General features: G+C 46.5%; 1 protein-coding gene across 1 annotated transcript; it reads left to right on the top strand.

Annotated features, from left to right (window-relative positions):
* The first annotated feature begins 819 nt into the window (after window positions 1–819).
* MCUR1 (mitochondrial calcium uniporter regulator 1) lies at window positions 820–27041 on the top strand. Its single transcript, XM_054986004.1, has 9 exons — window positions 820–1247; window positions 8807–8926; window positions 10288–10391; window positions 12178–12279; window positions 14033–14074; window positions 15222–15293; window positions 23108–23161; window positions 24741–24855; window positions 25537–27041. Exons 1-9 carry the CDS (start codon window positions 908–910, stop codon window positions 25590–25592), a joined length of 1005 nt encoding a protein of 334 aa, XP_054841979.1. The 5' UTR covers window positions 820–907; the 3' UTR covers window positions 25593–27041.

Consider the following 27041-nt stretch of genomic DNA (forward strand, 5'->3'; position numbering starts at 1 on the left):
CATTTATCTTTCTTTCTGCAGCCTAATCTCACAAAGAGATCCATCAGTGAAGGGATAGGGAGGGACTATAGACTAAGTATGATCCCACCAGGTCGTTCCTGTGCTGTTTAATATGTCAGTATTAGAACTGCTTAAACTCTGTTTCAGCATTTTAGTGCTGTGTTGGATTTCTGCTGGTTTAAAATCTTCGCAAATTTGTATTTATAAACTCCACTAGGGGTCGCCATAAGTCAACTCTGACTTGAGGGCTCTCTCCACCACCATACCCTATTACATGTTTATTGAAATGTCTTTGAAATGGACTGTACTGATTCCCACTATGCAATCCGCCTTGAGTCTATAAGTCTATTTGCCTTGAGACTAAGTAAATAAATATCACAATAAATAAGTAGATCCAGAGAAGTTAGCCGTGTTAGTCTGTAGTCGCAAAACAGAAAACAGAGTCCAGTAGCACCTTTAAGACTAACCAACTTTATTGTAGCTTAAGCTTTTGAGAACCAGTTGTCAGATGCATGATGAATAAATAAATATCACGTGCACGTCTCCTCTGTTCCTGTTAACGTAAGTCAAGATCTCTATTCACTTGTATGTTAAAGCAAAAAAGGAGAACGGTTTTTCTTGTTTAGCGATTCTTCCGGAACCCTTCATTTTTTCCTTGAAAAAAGCGGCGAGTCTCACAAAATCAACACAAAGGAAAGGGCGGCGGTGGCGGCAGAAAACATGGGCCGTGCGTGCTGTTTGTGGCAACGTCATTTAGTCCGCCTCTCAGGTCAGCGCATGCGCAGAGGTGAGTGTGTTTGTGCCGGAACCCACAAGCTCTCAGATTGGACGGCGAAAAGAAATGTAGGATGGTTCCTTGAACTATGAAACAGAGCAGCTACGCCCAGTCTTTGCCCTCAAAGCCGGGATGGTCAGAGGCCAGGCCGCAGCCGCCGTGGTAGTCGTAAGCAGAAGAAAGACGGCTTTCCTTATCCAGCGGGAGCGACCAGGCTTCCTTACCGGTGCCTCACGTAACGTCGCGGTATGCTCGCCTGCCTCGCGCCGTTGCCTAGGCGACTGGACGCGGGCCGTTGGAGGCGCACGGGGAGCTGGCGGCGCGCGCCCGGCCTCTGCCGGCCTCGAGATCAGCTGCCGCGCAGGCTCAGCGACGCGCGGCTTCTCTTTCAGCGCGAGCGTCGGTTCATTCGGGGCGCGGACCCGTTTCCTCAGCCTCAATGTGGGTCGTTGCATCGCCGCCGGAAAGCAAGGTGAGAGGAGTTGGAGGGAAGGGGCTGGTCGGCCCCTTATGCTAGTTCATACAAGTAGACCCGTTTTTAGGAAGTGCTGTGCGCTTCTGTTTCCTAACGTTCCTCGCAATAAATTCATGGAACTTTTTTTTTAAAGGCAAAACAATAGAATATATTAAGGGGTTTTTCTGGCGTTCTTTTGCTGGTTTAAAAAGGAGCAGCTTTTCGAAGTTCGTGTTTAGGCTGTATCTGCTTTTCAAATATAATGAGTCCAGTGGCACATGACAGCGTAACAAAGTTTATAAATTCATACTAGAAATATTTTGTTAGACTGTAGCCACAAAATAAATTCCATCTGGAATAACTTTTCAGTAGACTGTATCTGGTCACAGTATACACCTTTCCATTTTGTTTAAACATCATAACAATAACAGTAACAACAATAACTAACATTTGATTTATATACCGCCCTTCAGGACAGCTGATCTCTCAGAGTGGTTTACAAAGTATGTTGTCGTTATCTCCACAACAATCACCCTATGAGGTGGAGGGAGCTGAGAGAGCTCTGAGAAGCTGTGACTGACCCAGGGTCACCCAGCTGGCTTGGAGCAGAGGAGTGGGGAATCAAATCTGGCTCTCCTGATTAGCTGTTACACCAAGCTGGCTCTTACCGTTTATCTCACCATTTCTCCAAAAAGCTCAGTCTTGTATACATAATTCTCCCTCAATTTTATCTTCACAACGACCATGTAAGGTAGCTTAGACTGAAAGAGAATGAAACACCTAAAGTCATCCAGTGAGTTACATAGCTGAGTATGTACTTGATGGTCAGAGTATGTATGTATTTCCCTGATCTTAGTCCTGTACCTGCCCCTTGAAAGCTACGCCACACCTGTATATTAACTCTCTTCCACAGAAACCTTAGTTTTTTTTCACAGACTTTAAAATGTTTTGCTTTGGCTAGTTAATTCTCATTGTATTATAAGGTAATGTTGGATTGAAAATTGAATGAGGTAGTAATTGTACATTTAGTCATCTGATTATAATGCTATCTATTCAGAGTTTTCAAAAAAAAATTTTTTGTATATTCTGCATTTTTGTAAGCCCACTTTTAGTCTTTTGTAAAACTCCCATATTACATTGTTCATCTTCGTTCTTCTGTGCCTCCACACATGGGGACTGCGCAGGCGCAGGCCAGCCGCCGGAGAATTTTCTAGAGCTTCCATGGCTCCGAAGGGGCCGTTTGTCGCGCGCCTCAGCGACCGTTTTCCCGCCCAAACGGTCACGTGATCCTCCAGCGACCAACGGCCCCTTCCCTCAGTTCTCTTCTTGCCGCCGCTTGGAGAGAACGTGAGCTTCGTTGCTCTGTGCTTTTGTGCTTCGTACTTTACTCTAACTGATTGCTTGGCTTTTGACTTCGGACTTCGTGACCTCGACTATTCTTTGGATCTCGCTTTGGACTTTGACGTGGACTCGGTAATTTGACTCGGACTGTTTTTGACCCTTCTTTCGCGTGCCCCTGAAGATGGCCTCTACGGCTCTCTTCAAGCATTGCCTAAAATGCCACACTAAAATGGCCAAATCCGATGGCCATGATTTGTGCCTTTTTTGCTTGGGGGAGACCCACAATGTCTCGGCCTGTAGGATCTGCCAGGGTTTTACCAGCAAGGCCCGGCAGGATCGCAAGGCCCGGCTTAATTCCTCACTGTGGCAGAAGGTCATGTCGGAGGGAACCCCGTTACGTCCGTCCAAGGCCGGCCCTAGCCCCTCTGCCGAACGGCATTCCAGAGCTGGCTCAGTGGCCTCCGCGAGGTCGGGGTCGAAACCGCGTCCCCCGAGTGCCTCGGCGTCGAGAGCGGCCTCTCCAGCGCAGGGACCGGTGCGGCCGCCCCGTAGCGCGTCTTCTACCAGGTCGGATCCGAGACCAGCTTCGGAACCGAGGGTCCTGGTACCGAGTCCCCGGTCGGAACCGACGACCGGTTCGATCCCGATCAAGGCGAAGAGGTCGAAGCCGAGGTCCCCTTCGAAGGCGAGGAGCGCGTCGGTTCCGAGGTCTTCTTCGGAACCAGCGAAGAAGAAGAAGAAGACCAAGCATCACCGGTCGCCGCGTCCCGCTCCTCAGGAGGAGGTCATCGTGCTTCCTCACACGCCTTCCCCTCATCTGGGCTCCCCGGAGCCAGAAGACGTCTCCGTGCCAGTGCCGGATCCGATGGCCTTCGAGACGGTGCCCGCGGAATTCTCGTCGGGGCCGGAGCCGAGCCCGCGCCGTCGGAGCCGACCATCGCTTCCCCTTCGGTCGCCGAGGCTGGAACCGAGCCCGTCTCCTCGTCGGAACCGTCCGTCGCCTGTCCGTCCGTCTCCACCTCCGGTCGGTCGTGAGCGGCATGGTTCCGGGGACAGTGTCCGATCAGTCCGGTCCACTGCGTCCCGGCATCGACAGGCTTCCTACCTCCCCTCGCCATACCGTTGCCAATGGGAGGGGGCACCTGCGGGCTTCTCCGTGTCGGAACCGAGGCCTTCGACATCGAGGTCGGCGTGGGCTCCCCCTCCGCTCCAGGTCCCGGAATCCCAGCTCGGTTCCGATGAGGATGTGGAGAGCTTTGGCGGCTACCAGTCGGAGTCCTGGTCCGAGCCATCGCCAGCTGAGGAGCTAGTGCCATCTGCGGACTCCCCATTCGAGGACCTCCGCATCTACGCCGACCAGATGGCAAGGATGGCCAAGGCTCTCGAGATGGACATCTCTTCAGCAGCCCCAAAGACCAAGGACAAGCTCCTCAAACGTATTTACGGGGATAATCCGGCGTACGTTGGGTTTCCAATGCTCGAGGGTATTGAGGAAATCGTGGAGAAGGTATGGCAGGTGCCCTGTGATCAGCCTCCAACATCCAAGAGGATTGAGCAGCTCTACAAGATCAAGCAGGGTACCTGGCCGGCACTGGTGAAACACCCTCCACCTTCCTCCTTGGTCACGGAGGAATTCAACCCCCGACGGTCGGGTCACTCCTTGGTGCCTGCCGATAAAGAGGGCAAGAAGCTGGATGCCATGGGCAGGCGCCAGTACATCGTCGCTTCGCTGGGTCTGAGGATCGCCAACTACCAGACCATCATGGCAGGGTACCAATTGTACCTCTGGGAGAAGTTGGCATCCTACACTCGAGACCTTCCACCTGAGCAGAAGGCTGTCGTCTCCCTGTTGCAGACAGAGGCTGTCCGGCTGTCTAAACAGCAAATGAATGCCGGGAGCCACGCTGCCGACACTGCTGCTTGGGGAATGGCTTCGGCGGTGGTCCTCAGGCGCCACTCTTGGTTACGGTCGACGGCCCTGTCCCAGGAGGTGCGTTCCAGGGTGGAGAGCATGCCCTTTGAAGGGGACTCGCTGTTCTCCAAATCGACCGATGAGACCCTGAAAAAGAAAAAAGAGGACAGGCAGACGGCGCGGTCCTTGGGTCTGGCTCCAGCGGACAAGCCCTCCTCCAGGCCACGGTACGCTCCCCGGTCCGGCCCTTACCACTACCAGGGCAGATACCAACATCAGCGGCCGGGCTGCCAACAGTATCCTGCCTACCAGCAGCGGCCTTACCCTCCCGCACAACAGCAGAGGAGGCGTCGGCCCTTCAAGCCTCGTCCGGCGCAGCTACCGGCCCAGCAGAAAGATCAGCAGGGCGCCGGGAGGCAGTACTGACGGGTCACGCCAGCCGTATCCCCGGACTTTTCGGACAGACTGAGTCCACTCCTCTCTGAGTGGGAGTCAATAACATCTGACTCATGGGTCTTAACTATTGTTGAACTGGGATACGGGCTGGAATTCGTTGAGCTGCCTAGATGCAGTTCACCCCTGACAGCTGTTAATAACACTATGGCCGAGCTGGATGCGGAGATCGTGTCGCTCTTGGCCAAGGGTGCTGTGGAAGAATTGCCCTATGAGGACTCTGTAAAGGGTTTCTTCTCTAGGTTCTTCCTGGTCCCTAAGAAGGATGGGGGCTTACGTCCCATTTTAGATCTGAGGGGCCTTAATGCCTTCCTCAAGGTGACCAAATTCAAAATGGTTACGTTGGCGGCTGTGATCGCCTTGCTGAAACAGGGAGATTGGTTTGCGGTTCTTGACTTAAAAGACGCATACTTTCACGTGGGCATACGGAAGGAGCACAGGAAATACCTGAGCTTTGTTTACCGGCAAAGGGTTTTCCGGTATAAGGTGCTCCCCTTTGGCCTGTCCACTGCCCCACGAGTGTTCACTAAATGTGTGGCCCCTGTGGTTTCCTTCCTACGAGAAGAAGGCTGTACCATCTTTCCGTACCTCGATGACTGGCTCATCGTGGCTGAATCGGAGTCTAGGCTGGTGCAGGACATTGCCTTGGTACTTAGCACTTGCCAACGCCTGGGGCTCCTGGTGAACTTGGAGAAATCCAAGCTGGTGCCCAACTGCAAGGTGTCCTACATTGGTGCACTGTTAGACTCTGTGGAGGGTAAGGCCCTGCTCCCCTTGGAGAGGGCTCGGTCCCTAAGGGGTCTAGTGTCCATGTTTAAAAGGAACCGATTCCAGTCTGTGCGCACTATCCAGTGCTTACTAGGGCATATGGCAGCGGCCACCTCTGTGGTGCCTTTCGCTAGGCTGCGTATGCGCCCTCTCCAGAACTGGTTTGTGCGGAGGTACGATGCTCTGCTGCACCCTCCGTCCCTCAAATTCTCTATCCCGAGGGTCATCCTCTCCTCCTTGGACTGGTGGCTGTCTGATGACAACTTGTTTAGAGGGACCCCTTTTGGGTATCAACACCATGACATCACGGTTACCACTGATGCCTCTCTGTTGGGATGGGGGGCTTACTGTGGTGATGTGTCTGTGCAAGATGTCTGGTCTGACAGGGAAAAGACCCTCCATATCAATGTGCTTGAACTAAGGGCCATTCGTTTCGCACTTGTGTCTCTTACAGCACTGCTGAGAAATCGTCAGGTCTTGGTGCAGACGGACAACACGACTGCCATGTACTACGTGAATCAGCAGGGGGGCACAGTGTCCATGACCCTGTGCCGGGAAGCCACACTCACTTGGCAGTGGGCTATCAAGAACGGCGTGTCGCTCCGTGCTATACACGTGGCTGGGTCAGACAATGCCCGGGCAGATGCCCTCAGCAGGGTCCCTTTGCTGGACCACGAGTGGGAACTGAACGTAGAGTGCGTTGGGCCGATCTTCCAGATGTGGGGTCATCCAGTGATAGACGTGTTCGCCACTGCGGCGACCACCAAGGCCCACACGTTCTGTTCCAGGGCAGGGGGCGACCCCCTCTCTATTGGGGATGCCTTCCAGTTTACGTGGACGCAGGGCTTGCACTACATGTTTCCTCCGTTCCCCTTGATTCCCAGGGTCCTGTGCAAGATAGAGGAGGACGGGACGGACTGCATCCTGGTGGCCCCCTTCTGGCCACGGCAGGTTTGGTTCCCGAAGCTCCTGCGGATGTCCCAACGGACATATGTGAGTCTGCCCCCTCGGCAAGACCTTCTCCTAAACGGGAGCCTAGTCCACCACGATCCCAGGAAGCTGCACCTAACGGCTTGGCGGATCGTTCCTCCCCTGTAGGCTTTACTGACGAGGTACAGAGGGTCCTCCTGAATGCCCGTCGGTCATCCACTAGGCGCGCTTATGCGGCCAAGTGGCGCAGGTTTGAGCTCTGGGCACTTGCCAGAGGAGTGGTGCCTGACACCAGTCCCTTGGGGGTTGTATTCGAGTATTTGTGCCACTTGCGTGGCCTGGGCTTGAAGGTGTCCTCCCTCAAGGTACACTTGGCAGCGATATCAGCTGCTCACGCCCGAGTTGAGGGTGCTACGGTGTTTTCTCACCCACATTCCCGCCAGTTCCTTAAGGGCATGTACAATCTTTACCCACCTGTGTCGGCGCCAGTGCCTCAGTGGTCGCTGTCCTTGGTGCTCTCACGTCTCATGTTGCCTCCATTTGAACCTATGGCTACATGCCCCTTGGATATGCTATCCTACAAGGTAGCATTCTTGGTGGCCGTCACATCGGCCAGAAGGGTCAGTGAGCTGTCTGCACTGCGGTCTGACCCTCCCTTTCTTGTGTTTCATCCCAACAAGGTGGTCCTGCGTCCCTGCCTCGGGTTCCTGCCCAAGGTGGTGTCCGCCTTCCACCTCTCGCAGGATATCTCACTGCCTGCATTCTTTCCTCAGCCTTCCTCTAAGGGGGAAAAGGCCCTCCATTCCCTAGACTTGAAGAGGGCCCTAGCCTATTACCTGGATAGGACGAAGGGATTCCGCTCCAGTCCTCACCTGTTTGTATGTTTTGGGGCCAAGGACAAGGGTAACAGGGCTTCCTCACAGACCCTGTCTAGGTGGATTGTGACGGCCATTAGCAAGGCCTATTCCCTGGCAGGGGTGGCTTGCCCGCTTCATGTCAGAGCCCACTCCACGCGGTCCCAAGCATCCTCTTCGGCACTCCTCAGGGGGGTGCCCCTGGTTAACATTTGTAAAGCAGCTACATGGTCCTCTGCAGACACCTTTGTCAGGCATTACGCCGTTGATGTCAATGCGGAGCAGGATGTATCTGTGGCCAAGGCTGTCTTACACTCCCTTTTTTCCTGAGGGAGTTTTGGAATGACTTTCTTGGCGTACCTGTTGGGTACCCTTGAGTGAAAGTGTATATATGTACCTGGGGGTGTGTATATATGTAAATATTGAGTATTTATGTGTCCTTACACAGTATTTTTACATAGACGTATATATGCATGTCTATTTATTGTTGTTCTTGTTTGTTCAATAAAATTGTGTTGGACTTCACCCCCGCCTTCCTTATTGTGTGAAGTTTGGTACACTCCCATGTGTGGAGGCACAGAAGAACGAAGATGAAAACAGGGTTAACATACCTGTAACTTATGTTCATCGAGTTCTTCTGTGCTGACACACAACCCTCCCTCCTACCCCGCTGTGAACTCCAATGCACAATAATGTGATGGCTGTAACGGAAATTGGTGTTTTTAAGGTGTTATGGCTGAAGTGTGTTGGTCAAGCGGCGGCAAGGGAGAACTGAGGGAAGGGGCCGTTGGTCGCTGGAGGATCACGTGACCGTTTGGGCGGGAAAACGGTCGCTGAGGCGCGCGACAAACGGCCCCTTCGGAGCCATGGAAGCTCTAGAAAATTCTCCGGCGGCTGGCCTGCGCCTGCGCAGTCCCCATGTGTGTCAGCACAGAAGAACTCGATGAACATAAGTTACAGGTATGTTAACCCTGTTTTACTCAGTTACATTGTTTATTGAAATGTCCTTGAAATTGACTGTATTAATTCACACTGTGTAATCTGCCTTGAATCTCAGTGAGAAAGGTATGGACTATAAATAAATAAATGAGAAACATCACTCCTGGTTTGTCTTAGTACAGAATTTAACTTTGCTGTTTAAAACTGGGTCTGACTGTTTAAATTGCCCTTCCATGATTAGAGCCAAAAGTGCAGACAGAATTGAGAATTGTGCTATTATTACGGGTTGTAAATTTTGGATGGATTTGGGTGTTATATGACGTGTACGGACGATATGTATGGCTTTGCATTAAGTTTATTTCTAATTTCTCCCTTTTTAGATATAAACATCTCTGCATCGCTCCTCCAAGTAGGAAACAGTAAGGCAAGTTTTTCCCCATCGGGAAGCAAGAAGCTTTATTTTGACACACATGCCCTTGTGTGCCTTATGGAAGAAAATGGTAACTTCTTTGTGTGTGTGAACTTAACTATGTATGATACAAGTGTGCCTCTATTTCTTTCTTGTTGCCTCTTATAACTTAAACTGTCTCCCAGAACATCTGCTTGATGCCATCCCTTTCTCGCTTTCCTTGTTTAAGCATTTATAGGCCACCTTTCTTAGATACAGCTCAAAGTAGTATATGGTATGCATTCTGTCAAGGCAGACTTCTGCCCAAGTTATCCTGCCCCTGCTGTTGGGAAACAGTTTTTTTTCTTGCTTCCACACAGCATTGTGGTGCATTTGTGCACCTTCCAGAGTCTCTCCAGCTTTTCTCTGATCTTTCTCAAACCTGCTTTGCTCTGAATGATCTCAATAAAGCCTGGATGACTGCTGTGGAAAATTTGGCTTTTGCTAGCCAAATGACAGCCGTTTTCCCCGACCCTTTGCCTGTGGTATTTATTCGTTTTATTATATTCATATCTGTTTTATTATATTTATATCCTGCCCTTCCTGCAGATGGGCTCAGGGCAGCGAACAACAATAAATTATGGGTTTCAAAACAGCATAAAATTACAAAAAATCAATCAACAGTTTAAGTGTTGTCAACAGTACAAAGATTACTTTAAAAAAGCTCCAGCTCCAGCCACGCTACAGCGCTCAAGGTGGCTGGGAATGAGGCACAGCAGTCAGAGAAGGGACAGATCGCTTTATCAGCTTATACCCTAATGTGTCATGCTGTTTGATGGCAGAACAAACAACAACAGTGGCTTTTGTTCTAATCAGATTCATTGTCTGTGCAAGGGATAAGCCTCCTTTTTTCTGCATAATAATTAAAATTCATTACGAATTTATGTAGCCCCAGTTGCTCTTCTTTTTCTGTTTTGTTTAAAAATGTGCCATAGCTCTGAATAGACAAGTATCTGGTAACTTCTCAAAAATGCTTCCTTTCTAAGAATCTGATTTTAATTTTCTGTCCATCTTCATTTTTTTTAAAGTATTAGTTATAGTTCATTATGATCCAACTTTACAACAGTAACTATTTGGCTTAGTGTTAAGGATTAGATTTGTTTAGATATGTAGCCTTGGCAGGAAAGTAGATCCTCATGAGATCTGGGGAAGCTGGAGCCCTGCCTCAGGATTTAGGCTACTTGGTATGTGTAATACGAGTAAAATAGAGAAGATAAAATTTCTTATCTGCTAGCACTTACATTAAGTCTTACTAAGATAGTCTTTGTTTTTTGTGAATATTACATGTCATCCATTTTCAGCTTGTTTTGGCCATGTTATATAGTAGTTGCAGATGATCAGTCTTGGTCAATATTAGTTGCAGATGATCAAGCATGGAGGTTCTGAATTTTGCAATCTTTTATATCATTCTAGGATTCACCACTCAGCAATCTGAGATGATTGTGTCTGCTTTAATAAACACCATGAACAGCAACTTGGCTGTGATGTACAAGGACATGGTCACCAAAGTACAACAGGTTATATATACAAAAGTGGAATTTTCTTTAATGTTTTTTAGTCTAGTATATAATTAATATTTTGCAAAACAGATGCCAAAAACTGCTTTGCTAATGGCAACATAGCTTATAGCCATTTTTATTTAAATACTGTCTCCTGATCTCTAAAAGTTTTCTGATATTGGTTCTGTTTGGTTTGATTCTTGCATTTATTTACCAAGTTAAAGTTGTTATTGTTTATGTCTGATGGGCAGCTTCTGTCGATAACAAACAGAATTGGCTCTGCTTGTCAGTGGAGGGAAAGATTTCTAGGAGGAATGATGAATGTATTTATATGGACTAGTGACAGGGGTTGGTAAAGTACTGTATATTCCTGGCTGCCATAATCCAGGCGTCTCCAACCTTTTAAAGCCTGTTGGCACTTTTGGAAATCTGAGACAGGATGGTGAGCTCAACCACAAAAGGGCTGCCACAGGAGGCAGAGCCAAACACAAAATGTCAGGAAGTAAGGTTATGCATAACTCTTAATAGTAACACTTCAACATTTCAGGCACAAACTCTGCTTAACACAATGCCTTTTAAAATAATATATCATTTAAAAATATTTTCTTGCATACACACAGCTTACCTTCATTCATGCAGTGAAGATCCTTGTGCTGTGGTGGCAGCTTCTGTCGATGCAATATTTTTTCCCCCATCTGCTCAGTCAATCAGAAGCCCTGCTGGGCAAAAGCCTTATCTGACTCCACCTGCTAACACGTAGTGGATGCCAAGAAAGATGTTGGTGGGCATCATGCCCATGAAGACCCTGGTATAATCAGATAGTTAAAGACCAGGCCTACACCAATAAAAGCCTGAGTTGTGGTCCATAAATGGCTGATTTTGTCATAATTGATTCTGGATGATTTGGGGTCTAGTATGATAGGTAAAACACAGTTGGTGTGCTCTTTCAAACAAAAAAAACTCTTTGCTACGAGAATTTTTTCATCGGATACTGGGTATGAATAATGCTTATTCAGGATTGCTAATCTAGACATTCCATTGCATTGGAAAGGTTTACATAGTCTGCTGTATGTTGATCTTAGTTTCACGGAAAACATGGCTCTACTAATAGTGAAGGTGCACTAGTTAATAGCTGTCATTGTTCTTCAAAGAACTTCCTGCCTTGTCCTGTTAGTGTACAAAAAGCAGAGTTCAGCTAGTTGAATCAAAATCCTGCAAGAAAGCAGTACTCTTAATACAGGCTTGACCCTCACTCACTCTCTGATCCACCATGCTTTCTGCTTACTACTAGCAGTAAGTAAATAATCTATATTGTTTGGATAGTGTGTATGTTAATACCTCCCATGAGGACTTTTTTAAATCATTGGTTTAATCATATTAACAGTACTAGCTCATATGTGAACAGAAACTAACACATTTCAGATGAAATCTTGTGCTTTACTCTTATCATTTTCATAAAGTGCACGTTCTACAGAAGGTGTCTTAGTGAGTTTAGTCTAGCCACTTCAGGCAATGCGCGATGCATGAGCACATCCTTTATCTCTGTCTAGCCTTCTCTGTGTGCTGTGCATATTGCTGGTAAGTGTGCACTACATGTTGGTGACATAGAAGGAAAACAGGAATCTGTTGAGCCCAGTGGGATTCCTCTGTATACAGGCACTATACTGTGTTGGGCTAGACTGAATGCTCAGCCAGTTTAAAATTTCTTAATAGTCGTTACAATTAAAGTCTTGAGTATATAAGAATGAAGAAAAATATGTAATAGATTTGATGCTCTTGGTCTAAAGTATTTTTTCTTTGAAAGGAAATAGCTCTTCAGCAGATAATGTCTCACATTGGTGTTTTGAAAAAAGATATGATCATTTTGGAGAAGAGTGAATTTTCTGCACTCCGGTCAGAAAATGAGGTAATATTTATTGCACAACTACTTATGTACACATTGGATCATGCGTTTATTCCAAATGTGGCTCATTCTCTACCATCACAATTATTGTGGGAAGTAAATGGCAGGACTATGGAGGTTATTGCTAGGGTTTATTAGCTTTTGTTTTAGCATACACAGTTCCTGTAGGCCATTATCAAAAATTTGGCTTGCGACTTTTGTATCAAACATAAAACAGCCATAGAAACCAGTTCATGTAGATCCCTTGTGAATCTCACAACTGTTTGAGTTATGATACAAAGGAAGTGTATGCTTTAGTCCTATTGATTTCAGTGGGTGTGGATGTGGCCTATTTCAGTTGGATGGTGCCTCTAGTTCATTTATTACTCCATGCTCTTCACTTAAAGACAGCAGGCACAAGTAGAGTGTGTTAAGTGCATCTGTCGTCTAGCTTAGGAGAAACAAAACAATGTTTTGAATTTCTTGTGGACAGCTTGTTCTTTCCAAATCATCACTGTTTACAGAAAGTGTAAGTATTGGCTCTCCACTGAAAAATGCCAAAGCTAATTCAGATCATCAGTCAGCAAGGTGCAATGCAAAAACCTTTGGCATGTATGCAATGTAGCTTAACAAAAGTTGTTCATTGATATTTGAATTTCAGCACCAAGGTGTCCACAATCCTTGAACTCACCTCTCCAGCTTTTCTGTGACAGCAGGGCAGCAAAATTTCAGTGGCAGTCAATAGGACTGATTCTTCTTGCCCTGCTGCATGTTGATATTTGAGCAAATCAGCTGCTTGTTGATAGATACATAGGCTGTGAACATGTGTATGGAACATGCCAGTGTTTTTGTGAAATAGTATTACTGAGAGTTTAGCCATGTTGGAGGTTAACTTTCTGAAAAAAAATAACTGAAGCATTCCTATTAACTCTTTTCTGGAGCAAAACAGCTAATTGGGGAAGAAAATAAAAGTAATGGGATTATCTCATGGAGTAAATATATGAATAAACACCATGAATATTGTCCTTTAAAAGCTGTTACATATGTACATGATGTTCTCTTGCATAATTTAGGCTCTTCTTACAGTTATGTAGCAGTATTTGCTTTTACAAAATCTCAGATTTCTCAATTTTGCAAGCTGTTTAAGTCAATGGGAAGACTTAGCTATCCCAAAGATCAGGAAAGAGCTGATTGCGATATTTTTTGTTGTGGCAAAGAATGAGATAGCGTTAGAATGGAAAAAAGAAAAGGCACCCTCTGTAGACTCTTGGTTTGAAAAAGTTTGGAATCATTTTATACTGGAAAAAACTCATAATGATCTTTATATAGCAGAATAGTTTCCTGTAAGCTCTAATTTTGTGGGAAAATGGCTACCTTTCTTTGAATACGTTGATAGGTAACCCAAATCAAAAATACTTCAAGCAATAACCCATTCTGGAGGCTTCATTTTGTAGTCTTAAAGATTGGTCGAACTACATAACTTTGCTTCTTTCTTCTTAATTCTCTTCCTGTATCAAAATAGTTTTATCACTTGTTCAGCTATAAGCTGTTTGTTTGTTATATTTGTTTTATTTTAATAAAAAATGTTTAATAAAAAAAAATTGCAAGCTGCAGCAGCAAAACCTGCAGAGAATCTTGATTGCACACATGGTTTTACTATGTGTACATTCACATTTAAGGATAATTTTTGATCCTGTATTCAGTATATGTATTGTGGGTTTAATTTTGTACCCCAAATTTATGAAACTTTAACATGTATATTTCTTTTAATTCAAAGAAAATAAAACTTGAACTTCTGCAGCTAAAAAAGCAAGTGATGGTAAGTTACTCTGAGTATGAGAACTGTTTAGAAGGGATGGGTGCTGTGTAAGAGTTGCATTATGGCTATTTTAGGCTTCTCTAAATCACAGCAGCTGGTTTTTAATGTTGGGGTGATTTCATCAGTTGTGTTAAAGGCATATCTTAGATACTGTATAGCATGCGCACAACGGAAGAATTAGGTCTTTTCCTCTCCCCCCCCCACCCCCTTGGAACATCAGCTGTGCAGAGGAGGAGTCAGGTGACATTTCCTCATCTGTTCCTTTGCTGGCAAAGTTTCCAATGACACAAGAGGCTACATCAGTGGAAGAAAGTGCAGGTAGTGTCATCTGATTCCTCTGTTCACAGCAGACCCCTGTGGCACTATGGCTCTGAGCATCAACTTTTCAGAGACCTCAGGAGGTTGCTAGAGGAAGTGTGAAACATCTGCCAGTGATTTCCATGCATGATTTGTAGGATTCAACCCAGAAATGTGCATACTGGCATGTATCCTATCACTCTGCTTTCTAAAGTTTGACACCTTCCTCCAACTGAAGTGGTTCTTCCTCCTGTGAAAGAGCCACTTCAGTTGGAGGAAGGCTTCAGTTCCAGCTGAGAGGAGTTATAGAATACATGCCACTGTAGATGAACTTGGGGTATAACCCAGATATGTTGTACTCAAAACTATCTGTGACAGTAACATAGCATTTTTGGATGTCTAGATTGGAGTGGGGGGAGTAAAATTGAAAAAAGCACTTTTCAGCGTTGGGGGAAAGATGCATCAGATGAGATTGCCAGCACTGGGAGATGTGAGGGAAGGGCAGAGAGACTTGATTATTGTCAGAGTGCCAAAACTGCAACTTCCAACGCAGACCCAGAATTGATGGCATTGTGCCATGGCACCACTCTGGGATTTGTCACAAAGTCTATAGTTTTACTTTAGAGTTTGGTGCCAGAAATGGCATCACAACATTAGTGCACTGCTGATTTCCCCCCTCCATTTTGCTCCAGTGCTCCACAAAGCAGCAGGGCCCGGGTTGTCCTATTCAAATTTCCAAAGTAGCCCAATGCAAATAATAAAAGAAGTATTACATGTGAAATTATCAGTTTGAATGTAAAGACAGAGTATAGAAATTCTATACTGGTATTTCTGTGCAATTTTTCTCTAGGATGAAACTTCCAAAGTTCGTACTGACAGCAAATTAGATTTTAACCTAGAAAAGAGCAGAGTAAAAGAATTGGTATGTTTATTTCTTTATATCTATATGAAGATTGTTCTGAAACAAAAAGTGTTATTTGTGGCCTGTGAAGCTTCTTGTTTATATCAGAAACAATCTGTGGCCATTATAATAAATACGGACATTCAATTGAATTTAGCAGTTGTATAAAACAATGATTATTTATTTAAAACATTTCTTACTGAAGGTGGCTATGACATGAGCCCTATTCACTCTTCCACAGTGAGGCAAATTTCCCCTCCAAAATGGTAAAGATTGCTTGCTGGGGCAGGGCAGTCTCTGGTAGCATGTCTCTGGGTATAATTTTAAATTCCTTTTGTCCCATGTTTTAAAACATATACGTTTTTGGCTTATATCTCAGCCTAAATTTTTGGTAGGGAAGAAGCAAGAGACCTCATCTTCTTTTTCATCTTCGTTCTTCTGTGCCTCCACACATGGGGACTGCGCAGGCGCAGGCCAGCCGCCGGAGAATTTTCTAGAGCTTCCATGGCTCCGAAGGGGCCGTTTGTCGCGCGCCTCAGCGACCGTTTTCCCGCCCAAACGGTCACGTGATCCTCCAGCGACCAACGGCCCCTTCCCTCAGTTCTCTTCTTGCCGCCGCTTGGAGAGAACGTGAGCTTCGTTGCTCTGTGCTTTTGTGCTTCGTGCTTTATTCTGACTGATTGCTTGGCTTTTGACTTCGGACTTCGTGACCTCGACTATTCTTCGGATCTCGTTTTGGACTTTGTTGTGGACTCGGTAATTTGACTCGGACTGTTTTGACCTTCCTTTCGCGTGCCCCTGAAGATGGCCTCTAAGGCTCTCTTCAAGCATTGCCTGCAATGCCACACTAAAATGGCCAAGACCGATGGCCATGAACTGTGCCTGTTCTGTTTGGGGGAGACCCATAATGTGACGGCCTGTAAGATTTGCCAGGGCTTCACCAGCAAGGCCCGACAGGAGCGCAAGGCCCGACTTAACTCCTCCCTGTGGCAGAAGGTCATGTCCGGAGGCGCTCCGTTGCCCTCCTCCAAGGCCGGCCCAAGCCCCTCTGCCGAACGGCATTCAAGAGCTGGCTCAGTGGCCTCCGCGAGGTCGGGGTCGAAACCGCGTCCCCCGAGTACCTCGGCGTCGAGAGCGGCCTCTCCAGCGCAGGGACCGGTGCGGCCGCCCCGTAGCGCGTCATCTACCAGGTCGGATCCGAGACCTACGTCGGAACCGAGGATCCTGGTACCGAGTCCCCGGTCGGAACCGACGTCCGGATCGGTTCCGATGAAGCCTAAGAGGTCGAAGCCGAGGTCCCCTTCGAAGGCGAGGAGCGCGTCGGTTCCGAGGTCTTCTTCGGAACCAGCGAAGAAGAAGAAGAAGACCAAGCATCATCGGTCGCCGCGTCCCGCTCCTCAGGAGGAGGTCATCGTGCTTCCTCACACGCCTTCCCCTCATCTGGGCTCCCCGGAGCCAGAAGACATCTCCGTGCCGGTGCCGGATCCGATGGCCTTCGAGACGGTGCCCGCAGAGTTCTCGTCGGGGCCGGAGCCGAGCCCGCGCCGTCGGGGCCGACCATCGCTTCCCCTTCGGTCGCCGAGGCTGGAACCGAGCCCGTCTCCTCGTCGGAGCCGTCCGTCGCCTGCCCGTCCGTCTCCACCTCCGGTCGGTCGTGAGCGGCATGGTTCCGGGGACAGTGTCCGATCAGTCCGGTCCACTGCGTCCCGGCATCGACAGGCTTCCTACCTCCCCTCGCCATACCGTTGCCAATGGGAGGGGGCACCTGCGGGCTTCTCCGTGTCGGAACCGAGGCCTTCGACATCGAGGTCTGCGTGGGCTCCCCCTCCACTCCGGGCTCAGGAATCCGAGCTCGGTTCCGATGAGGAGGAAGTGGGGAGCTTTGGCGCAGTCGGAGTCCTGGTCCGAACCGTCGCCAGCTGAGGAGCTAGTGCCATCTGCGGACTCCCCATTCGAGGACCTCCGCATCTACGCCGACCAGATGGCAAGGATGGCCAAGGCTCTCGAGATGGACATCTCTTCGGCAGTCCCCCAGACCAAGGACAAGCTCCTCAAGCGTATCTATGGGGATAATCCGGCCTACGTTGGCTTCCCCATGCTCGAGGGTATTGAGGAGATTGTGGAGAAGGTGTGGCAGGTGCCCTGTGATCAGCCTCCAACATCCAAGCGCATCGAGCAGCTTTACAAGATCAAGCAGGGCACCTGGCCGGCGTTGGTGAAACACCCTCCACCTTCCTCCTTGGTCACAGAGGAGTTCAACCCCCGACGATCGGGTCACTCCTCGGTACCTGCCGATAAAGAGGGCAAAAAGCTGGATGCCATGGGCAGGCGCCAGTACATCGTCGCTTCGCTGGGTCTGAGGATTGCCAACTACCAGACCATCATGGCAGGGTACCAGCTGTACCTCTGGGAGAAGTTGGCATCCTATACCCGGGACCTCCCTCCTGAGCAGAAGGCTGTGGTGTCCCTGCTGCAAACAGAGGCTGTCCGGCTGTCTAAACAGCAAATGAACGCTGGGAGCCACGCTGCTGACACTGCTGCTAGGGGGATGGCGTCGGCGGTGGTCCTCAGGCGCCACTCTTGGTTGCGGTCGACGGCCCTGTCCCAAGAGGTGCGTTCCAGGGTGGAGAGCATGCCCTTTGAAGGGGACTCGCTGTTCTCCAAGTCCACCGACGAGACCCTGAAGAAAAAGAAGGAGGACAGGCAGACGGCGCGGTCTTTGGGTCTGGCTCCAGCGGACAAGCCCTCCTCCAGGCCACGGTACGCTCCCCGGTCCGGCCCTTACCACTACCAGGGCAGATACCAACATCAGCGACCGGGCTACCAGCAGTATCCTGCATACCAGCAGCGGCCTTACCCTCCCGCACAACAGCAGAGGAGGCGTCGGCCCTTCAAGCCTCGTCCGGCACAACAACCAGCCCAGCAGAAAGATCAGCAGGGCGCCGGGAGGCAGTACTGACGGGTCACGCCAGCCGTATCCCCGAACTTTTCGGACAGACTGAGTCCACTCCTCTCTGAGTGGGAGTCAATAACATCTGACTCATGGGTCTTAACAATTGTTGAAATGGGATACGGGCTGGAGTTTGTTGAGCTGCCTAGGTGCAGTTCACCCCTGACAGCTGTCAATAACACTATGGCCGAGCTGGATGCGGAGATCGTGTCGCTCTTGGCCAAGGGTGCTGTGGAAGAATTGCCCTATGAGGACTCTGTAAGGGGGTTCTTCTCTAGGTTCTTCCTGGTCCCCAAGAAGGATGGGGGCTTACGTCCCATTTTAGATCTGAGGGGCCTTAATGCCTACCTCAAGGTGACCAAATTCAAAATGGTTACGTTGGCGGCTGTGATCGCCTTGCTGAAACAGGGAGATTGGTTTGCGGTTCTTGACTTAAAAGACGCATACTTTCACGTGGGCATACGGAAGGAGCACAGGAAATACCTGAGCTTTGTTTACCGGCAAAGGGTTTTCCGGTATAAGGTGCTCCCCTTTGGCCTGTCCACTGCCCCACGAGTGTTCACTAAATGTGTGGCCCCTGTGGTTTCCTTCCTACGGGAAGAAGGCTGTACCATCTTTCCGTACCTCGATGACTGGCTCATCGTGGCTGAATCAGAGTCTAGGCTGGTGCAGGACATTGGCTTGGTACTTAGCACTTGCCAACGCCTGGGGCTCCTGGTGAACTTGGAGAAATCCAAACTGGTGCCCAACTGCAAGGTGTCCTACATTGGTGCACTGTTAGACTCTGTGGAGGGTAAGGCCCTGCTCCCCTTGGAGAGGGCTCGGTCCCTAAGGGGTCTAGTGTCCATGTTTAAAAGGAACCGGTTCCAGTCTGTGCGCACTATCCAGTGCTTACTAGGGCATATGGCAGCGGCCACCTCTGTGGTGCCTTTCGCTAGGCTGCGTATGCGCCCTCTCCAGAACTGGTTTGTGCGGAGGTACGATGCTCTGCTGCACCCTCCGTCCCTCAAATTCTCTATCCCGAGGGTCATCCTCTCCTCCTTGGACTGGTGGCTGTCTGATGACAACTTGTTTAAAGGGACCCCTTTTGGGTATCAACACCATGACATCACGGTTACCACTGATGCCTCTCTGTTGGGATGGGGGGCTTACTGTGGTGATGTGTCTGTGCAAGATGTCTGGTCTGACAGGGAAAAGACCCTCCATATCAATGTGCTTGAACTAAGGGCCATTCGTTTCGCACTTGTGTCTCTTACAGCACTGCTGAGAAATCGTCAGGTCTTGGTGCAGACGGACAACACGACTGCCATGTACTACGTGAATCAGCAGGGGGGCACAGTGTCCATGACCCTGTGCCGGGAAGCCACACTCACTTGGCAGTGGGCTATCAAGAACGGCGTGTCGCTCCGTGCTATACACGTGGCTGGGTCAGACAATGCCCGGGCAGATGCCCTCAGCAGGGTCCCTTTACTGGACCACGAGTGGGAACTGAACGTAGAGTGCGTTGGGCCGATCTTCCAGATGTGGGGTCATCCAGTGATAGACGTGTTCGCCACTGCGGCGACCACCAAGGCCCACACGTTCTGTTCCAGGGCAGGGAGCGACCCCCTCTCTATTGGGGATGCCTTCCAGTTTACGTGGACGCAGGGCTTGCACTACATGTTTCCTCCATTCCCCTTGATTCCCAGGGTCCTGTGCAAGATAGAGGAGGACGGGACGGACTGCATCCTGGTGGCCCCCTTCTGGCCACGGCAGGTTTGGTTCCCGAAGCTCCTGCGGATGTCCCAACGGACATATGTGAGTCTGCCCCCTCGGCAAGACCTTCTCCTAAACGGGAGCCTAGTCCACCACGATCCCAGGAAGCTGCACCTGACGGCTTGGCGGATCGTTCCTCCCCTGTAGGCTTTACTGACGAGGTACAGAGGGTCCTCCTGAATGCCCGTCGGCCATCCACTAGGCGCGCTTATGCGGCCAAGTGGCGTAGGTTTGAGCTCTGGGCACTTGCCAGAGGAGTGGTGCCTGACAGCAGTCCCTTGGGGGTTGTATTTGAGTATTTGTGCCACTTGCGTGGCCTGGGCTTGAAGGTGTCCTCCCTCAAGGTACACTTGGCAGCGATATCAGCTGCTCACGCCCGAGTTGAGGGTGCTACGGTGTTTTCTCACCCACAATCCCGCCAGTTCCTTAAGGGCATGTACAATCTTTACCCACCTGTGTCGGCGCCAGTGCCTCAGTGGTCGCTGTCCTTGGTGCTCTCACGTCTCATGTTGCCTCCATTTGAACCTATGGCTACATGCCCCTTGGATATGCTATCCTACAAGGTAGCATTCTTGGTGGCCGTCACATCGGCCAGAAGGGTCAGTGAGCTGTCTGCACTGCGGTCTGACCCTCCCTTTCTTGTGTTTCATTCCAACAAGGTGGTCCTGCGTCCCTGCCTTGGGTTCCTGCCCAAGGTGGTGTCCGCCTTCCACCTCTCGCAGGATATCTCACTGCCTGCATTCTTTCCTCAACCCTCCTCTAAGGGGGAAAAGGCCCTTCATTCCCTAGACTTGAAGAGGGCCCTAGCCTATTACCTGGATAGGACGAAGGGGTTCCGCTCCAGTCCTCACCTGTTTGTATGTTTTGGGGCCAAGGACAAGGGTAACAGGGCTTCCTCACAGACCCTGTCTAGGTGGATTGTGACGGCCATTAGCAAGGCCTATTCCCTGGCAGGGGTGGCTTGCCCGCTTCATGTCAGAGCCCACTCCACGCGGTCCCAAGCATCCTCTTCGGCACTCCTCAGGGGGGTGCCCCTGGTTAACATTTGTAAAGCAGCCACATGGTCCTCTGCAGACACCTTTGTCAGGCATTACGCCGTTGATGTCAATGCGGAGCAGGATGTATCTGTGGCCAAGGCTGTCTTACACTCCCTTTTTTCCTGAGGGAGTTTTGGAATGACTTTCTTGGCGTACCTGTTGGGTACCCTTGAGTGAAAGTGTGTATATATGTACCTGGGGGTGTGTATATATGTAAATATTGAGTATTTATGTGTCCTTACACAGTATTTTTTTTTACATAGATGTATATATGCATATCTATTTATTGTTGATCTTGTTTGCTTAATAAAATTGTGTTGGACTTCACCCCCGCCTTCCTTATTGTGTGAAGCTTGGTACACTCCCATGTGTGGAGGCACAGAAGAACGAAGATGAAAACAGGGTTAACATACCTGTAACTTATGTTCATCGAGTTCTTCTGTGCTGACACACAACCCTCCCTCCTACCCCGCTGTGAATTCCAATGCACAAAGATGTGGTGGCTGTAACGGAAATTGGTGTTTTTAAGGTGTTATGGCTGAAGTGTGTTGGTCAAGCGGCGGCAAGGGAGAACTGAGGGAAGGGGCCGTTGGTCGCTGGAGGATCACGTGACCGTTTGGGCGGGAAAACGGTCGCTGAGGCGCGCGACAAACGGCCCCTTCGGAGCCATGGAAGCTCTAGAAAATTCTCCGGCGGCTGGCCTGCGCCTGCGCAGTCCCCATGTGTGTCAGCACAGAAGAACTCGATGAACATAAGTTACAGGTATGTTAACCCTGTTAAATGAAATGGCACTAGCGGCTGAGTAAAGTTCAAAAGGAAACAAGGTTATTAAACAAGCAGGTTTGGTATATAGGTAGGCAGGGAAAGTAAAGCTGAGGTAAACTTTGATTGTAGAACAGAATACATCAAAAATATTAGGCACAATAATCTTCTTAAATCTTAGTTTCAGTAGTTATGGATCTTAAAAAGTGAGAGGTTGGTAGTTTCAGACTTAGGTTACATTCTCACGGTTACTTCAAAGATTTCACCTTACAGCTTGTGTTCTGACCTCAGTACAGGACTCTTTCCCCTTTACACTAGACCCAGGTTCTCTTGAGAGCCAAAATCTCCTTTTAGACACTGGACAGGATTTATTCTTCTCCAAAAGACATAACTGTATTCACTTCACTGAAGGGGAGTCTCCTTTCACTACCCACTTCCTCTGCCTACAGTACACTCCCAGTTTTATCTTGTCTCTATAAATCAGTGCTGGCTTTCACAGTTTAGTTCCTTAAATAAAAGTTTTCTATAAAACAGTTAGTTCCTCCCTCCACCCTCACACAGAGGATTATTAGTCTGTTCCTCCTTGTCAGACTCTAGACTTCAAATCGGTCAACAATTCTGTCAGCACCAATTGTTACCTTCTCACTGGCCAATCCCAGAGGGGCGGGGGAGCAGCCTGTCAATCATTCTTTCTTTATGCAGTTTTTATCCCTTTCTCTTCCACTCTCTGGGTATTGCATTTAGTAAACTTTTCATTTAAAAGCCCATTCCATCATTGTAAGTAAAACAATAAATATTAAATACATAAAGCCACAATTTAAAATTGCAATTTAAACTAGTAGTAAGTCAAAACTAACTAATTGAATGAAACTGTCTATTAGTGAGTATAATGACTTAACATTTGTTTTTATTGCATAATTTTTATAAAGCTATGGTCTGTCCTCTCCTCGTTGTACTCTTTGAAAGTTTGATAGAAAACAGTACCTTAATCTGTATGATATATTCATAGTAAATACTGTCCACACATCCAGCATCCTACAAAATCTCTTGGCATGCATAGTCCAAAAAGCAAGCCGGTTAGTTCCCTGTAGGCTTATAAATAATTTTTAAATCATAGCTGATTATTATCCAAAATATGAAGCGTAATATTTGAAGAATTGATATGATTGACATAGAACACTGAGGTGTAGTGCATTTAAAACTGGAACCTATTGCAGCTCTATTAGAAAGTTAAACAAAATCCAAAATCTCCTAGTTAATGGAAAGGGTAAATGCTTGGATGAAAGTGTTTTTTGGGGGGAAAAAAGTAATCCATTATTTTTATTTTTCAGTATTCACTTAATGATAGAAAACTGTTGAAAATGAGAACAGAAATTGTGGAATTGGTAAGAACTAGAACTTAATGGTTGATTAGGATAATAGCCTCCTCTGTGTTGTTTGTGCAGGTTTATCTGCATAGCTGCTTCTAATTGAAATGGCATTTGTATCTCCACACATAGAACTTTTAAAAAACCCACACACAGAAATATGCAAAAAATAGTACTTAACAGGCTTTTAGATTTTACGTTGAATAACTCTGGAAATATTGAAAGTACAATGAGATTTTTCTGAATAAAACTTATCACAATTTTTCTGAATAAAACTTACTTTAGTTAAAAATCATGAACATACAAAATCTGGTGATAATAACACTGAATTTGTTAACTGCTCTGAGTGTGGCACTGATCTGTCCAGAAGAGCAGTATATAAGCTCACGGGTTGTTATTACAGCATCATCTGTTAAATCAAATGCTATACTTGCAGTACTGTTGATGCCAAAGTATATTTTTCTTGATGCTCACCTCTGTTGGCAATATGGATGGAGACTACCCTATTCTTGAGTACTCGGTCCATTTGATAAAGTTAATCCAATTGGTCTCTTAGGGCATATTCTAAAAATCTATAAAATATCTTAAGAGTGCATAATTAATTAGAGTAGGAGTGTTCTATGGACCATATGAAGAAAAGTATAAGCCATCTTGGCAGGTTTAGGATCTATGATTTAACCACAGTAGTGTTCATAATTTTAATCTATGGTTTAACTGCAGTGTTGGTGTTCACAGTTTTTATCTTCCTTCTTTTGTGAGTGACATCTAGCCTAGAAAACACCATCTTTGTAACTCCACAGTTCAACCTGTAGAGGGTACTTTCTTACAGACTGAGTTCTTTTGGAACAGGAAGTAGCAAACTTACAGATGCTCTCTAGTATTTCAGTGCAACTTTTGGCATTTCCAGTTTGTAGTATGAGTGCTTTAACTGTGTGAAAAGAATGTTTGTGTATATGACAAGATGCCAAAATGAAACGTTTTCTGGTGATTCGTTACTTGTGTGTAGTAAGATTGTGCTTTAATATGTTAGAAATGTGTTTAATCACTTTTATTCTGAAATGTTACATTGATTGTAACATTGTCACAAATGTCACATTGATTGGAAATATACTTAGAATCCCAGCCTTAGATATATGCTGTAATGTAAACTTCATGCATATAACGGCAACCAATAATGGCAAAAAGTGCCTTTAGTGTAGAAAAACTTTAAATTATGTTCCAAAAAGGTAAAAGCCCAATTTATTCATATGATTTACCACTACACTGGGCAATTGTAATAAACTGTCTTTTCCTTTGGAAGCTACCTGTAGATATTATTAGGGAAGACATACATGTTACAGCATAATTCTCAGCAAGAGTGAATATTTAATTAATACAATTTGGAAATCGCTGGGGGAAGAGAGACTGTTGGAATGTGCAAATGCCTAACAGTAATTATTGCAGGAAAGCAATTGGAGCAAATAATAATTTTATGTTAGTAGCAGCAAGGAAAGTCTACTATGTAAAGGGACTGGCAAGTGTTTCTTTTTAAAAAATGACCCTAACCTTTAAATGGAAATGTTTAAACTGTATTGAAACATTACTTTTCCTTTTTAAGCATGCACAGCAAGATCGAGCTTTAACACAGACAGACAGGAAAATAGATACAGAAGTTGCGGGACTGAAAACAATGCTGGAGTCACACAAACTTGACAACATTAAATATTTAGCAGGTAAGGAGGTCTTTTATGGGCCATGTCCTTAGTCAGCTGTCTTAAATGTCTGCTAGACATAAGTGGACTGTAATATTCTTTGCATCAAATATGACTTCTGGTTGCCTGCCAAGGTTTACTAATTATGTGATGGAGGCTTATCCATTGGTTTGAAACAGAAGGACTCGTTATTATTTGGATATTCACACCTTTTGCTGACACAGTGTCTCTAGCCTGTGTCTGTGTGTATATAGCATCATGTAATAAATCTCCTATGTTACTGCTTATTTATATGATATAAATTGTGATAAGTTTCATTACATATATTCACCATTACAAACTAGCATGTTTTCAAGGAAAAAATTGAATAAGTACACACTGTATAAAGTTACTCAATATTAGCTATATTTTCTCATCTCTGATTAACTGTAATAGAATGGTAGAGTGTGATGGTCTGTGGTAGATTTATACTCTTATCTTTCCACATCATCCTATAATAATGTTTGTGGCCAAAATTCCTTGAAACTATATGCTGGAAATATAGATTGCAGTTTTTTAGACTATGATCTTGGCCACCTAAGCAGCTACAGTCAGGATTGAAGCCATATCTTGAAACATTTCTAGGTTGTCAGACTTGTATTTTCATAGGGATTAAGGACTAACAATGCATGTACTTTCTTCCCTACCCTTATTGTCTTTCAGGCTCTGTATTTACATGTCTTACAGTAGCACTGGGATTTTACCGTTTATGGATATAACAAACCATCTGTTTTTTTTTTAAAGGACTCGTATTACCTTGCCTTAGAAAAAACAAGGATGCATTGTTGCTTAGCTGAAATTTAGTCCTGACTTTGAACAGAGTTACTGCCATTTTATTTGTTAACTGTGGAATGTAACCCAAGAAGGTGCCTGAAGACTAATATGAATGTCAAAATATTTATAGAAACTTGGCCCTAGTTAATCAGCCATATTTTGCACCCCTTAGTTTTTGGGCCTTTCTTGACTATTGCAGTACAAAAATGTCAGGTAAGGAGTATTTCTTAGACATTTCAAGTATAATTATATTTTACAGGAAAATATACCAGGGTGTTAATGTGCCAAGTTCTGTTGTAATATTTGCAGTACTTACTATTCATTCAAGGAGAGAATTAAGCACTAAGTGAAGGGAGAGTGAAGCAAAAAATACAGTCACCCTTATTTAACCCCATTTCTTCAGAACTAGAAAATTCCAAGTTAAATCTCAGCTTACATATTTCTTCCTTCTTCACAAAATATACTGTAAAGATTTGTTTTCTTTCTATATTGACATACTGGTTGCTTTCATTGTGTCTGATGTTGTACATTTCCGTCCACTTAATCATGCTTACAGATGTAGATAAGCAAATGCCAAATGAACAGTAAATTTGAAACTGCATCTCAGCTGACACATTAATTCTAAAAATGGAAAAATAATGCTTAGTGAGAAGCATTAGCCTTTTGCATAGATACAGAAACCTTTTTATACTACTTTGCCGAAATAAGACTTTTTTGCCACCTCTAGTCCAACAAATAAGCCAGTAAGTCAGCCTCCAGTTGAACCCAAGAGCAGAATGTCAGTCTTTCTTCAGAAGTGTTGAAACAAATACTAAATAATATTTTTTAGCAGTGGCCAATATTGAAGAATAAAGCTGATAGATCGAACTCTTATCTAAGCTAATTTTTGTAAATAGTAACTTGGGTAGTAGGATTAGAGACTGCTGTTAGAATATCTTTCTAGAGCAAAAGGCCTAATATTAGTTCAATTGAACTCAATTCCACATAATTTCCTAGATTCAGAGATGCATGTGTGAGTGTGCGACCTCTTCATGAATGGACTAAACACTCAAGTAGGGACATCTAGGAAGTGAATATGTGTAAAGAATGTGCATGCTAATGTGCTTCTTCCACTGTGGCCTGTAAAATAATTTTGCTGGTTTAGGGGCTTCTGACAAATGTTTGGTACCCTTTTTCAGCCATGCTGTTATGGGACTTTGCAGTATACATGGTTGAATATTTTCCTATGCCCAATTCCTCCTCCTCCCATTTTGGAACTGTATAATCATAACACCACTTTGTATTGTCGAAGGCTTTCACGGCCGGAGAACGATGGTTGTTGTGGGTTTTCCAGGCTGTATTGCCGTGGTCTTGGCATTGTAGTTCCTGACGTTTCGTCAGCAGCTGTGGCTGGC

The sequence above is a fragment of the Eublepharis macularius genome, chromosome 7 (genome assembly GCF_028583425.1).
Source record: "Eublepharis macularius isolate TG4126 chromosome 7, MPM_Emac_v1.0, whole genome shotgun sequence".
NCBI lineage: Eukaryota > Metazoa > Chordata > Lepidosauria > Squamata > Eublepharidae > Eublepharis > Eublepharis macularius.

What these genes read in the sequence shown, in the direction of transcription:
- MCUR1 (XM_054986004.1), top strand. Translation starts at nt 908, where the DNA reads ATGGTCAGAGGCCAGGCCGCAGCCGCCGTGGTAGTCGTAAGCAGAAGA. An exon ending in CACTCCGGTCAGAAAATGAG is followed by an intron (nt 12,280 to 14,032) that starts GTAATATTTATT and finishes TTTAATTCAAAG; the next exon opens with AAAATAAAACTTGAACTTCT. An exon ending in GAACAGAAATTGTGGAATTG is followed by an intron (nt 23,162 to 24,740) that starts GTAAGAACTAGA and finishes TTCCTTTTTAAG; the next exon opens with CATGCACAGCAAGATCGAGC.